Here is a 713-nt window from a genome sequence, read left to right as displayed (position 1 = left end):
GCAGCAGCAGCAGCAGCAGCAACAGCAGCAGCAGCAGCAGCAAGAGCAGCAGCAAAGGGATGTCCGAGAGTGTGGGGCTCTGTTGCCGTTGCTGCAGCAGCTGCTGCCGGTGCTGGCGCATGGAGCTGCTGCTGTTGCTGCTCGTGCTGCTGCTGCTGCTGCTGCTGCTGCTGCAGGAGAACAAGCAGCAGCAGCATCATCATCATCAACTGCAGCAACAGCAACAGCAGGACTAGGGACAGCAGCAGCAGCAACACCAGCAGCAGCAGCAGCAGCAGCAGCAGCAACAGGTGCTGAGGCGTTCTGTTCTGCTGCAGCATCTGCAGCAGCAACTCTCCTGCTGCGTCTGCAGCCGCTGCTGCTGCTGCTGCTGCCTGCTGCTGCTGCTGATGCTGCTGTCTCTGTCTTGTTATCAGATGCAGCAGCAAGAAGACATGCTGCTGCATGCGAAGCAGCAGCAATGCTGCGGCTGCTGCTGCAGCAGCAACAGCAGCAGCAGCTGCAGCAGCAGCAGCTGCAGCAGCAACAGCAGCAGCAACAGCAGCAGCTGCAGCAGCAGCAGCTGCAGCAGCAACAGCAGCAGCAGCAGCAGCAGCTGCAGCAGCAGCAGCTGCAGCAGCAGCAGCAGCTGCAGCAGCAGCAGCAGCAGCAGCCAAATGCAAGCCGCCTGTCCCCTAGAGCAGAGAAACGATGCACCCGCGCCCTCGTAAGCA

At 61.3% G+C, this 713-nt stretch overlaps 1 protein-coding gene across 1 annotated transcript in view; it reads left to right on the top strand.

Moving 5' to 3' along the window:
* Positions 1–713, top strand: part of EMH_0008030 (uncharacterized protein) — a gene marked incomplete at both ends in the record, with an annotated part of 5,520 nt that overhangs the window by 4,329 nt on the left and 478 nt on the right. Inside the window, one exon of the mRNA XM_013498218.1 lies at positions 3–706. Within this exon, the coding sequence (XP_013353672.1) occupies positions 3–706 (704 nt within the window). The remainder of the gene's footprint in view (positions 1–2; positions 707–713) is intronic.

Source organism: Eimeria mitis, genomic scaffold (genome assembly GCF_000499745.2).
Source record: "Eimeria mitis Houghton genomic scaffold, Emh_scaff327, whole genome shotgun sequence".
NCBI classification, from domain to species: domain Eukaryota; phylum Apicomplexa; class Conoidasida; order Eucoccidiorida; family Eimeriidae; genus Eimeria; species Eimeria mitis.
The sequence above is the reverse complement of the archived record's forward strand: the minus strand, read 5'-3'. Positions and strand labels throughout refer to the sequence as shown.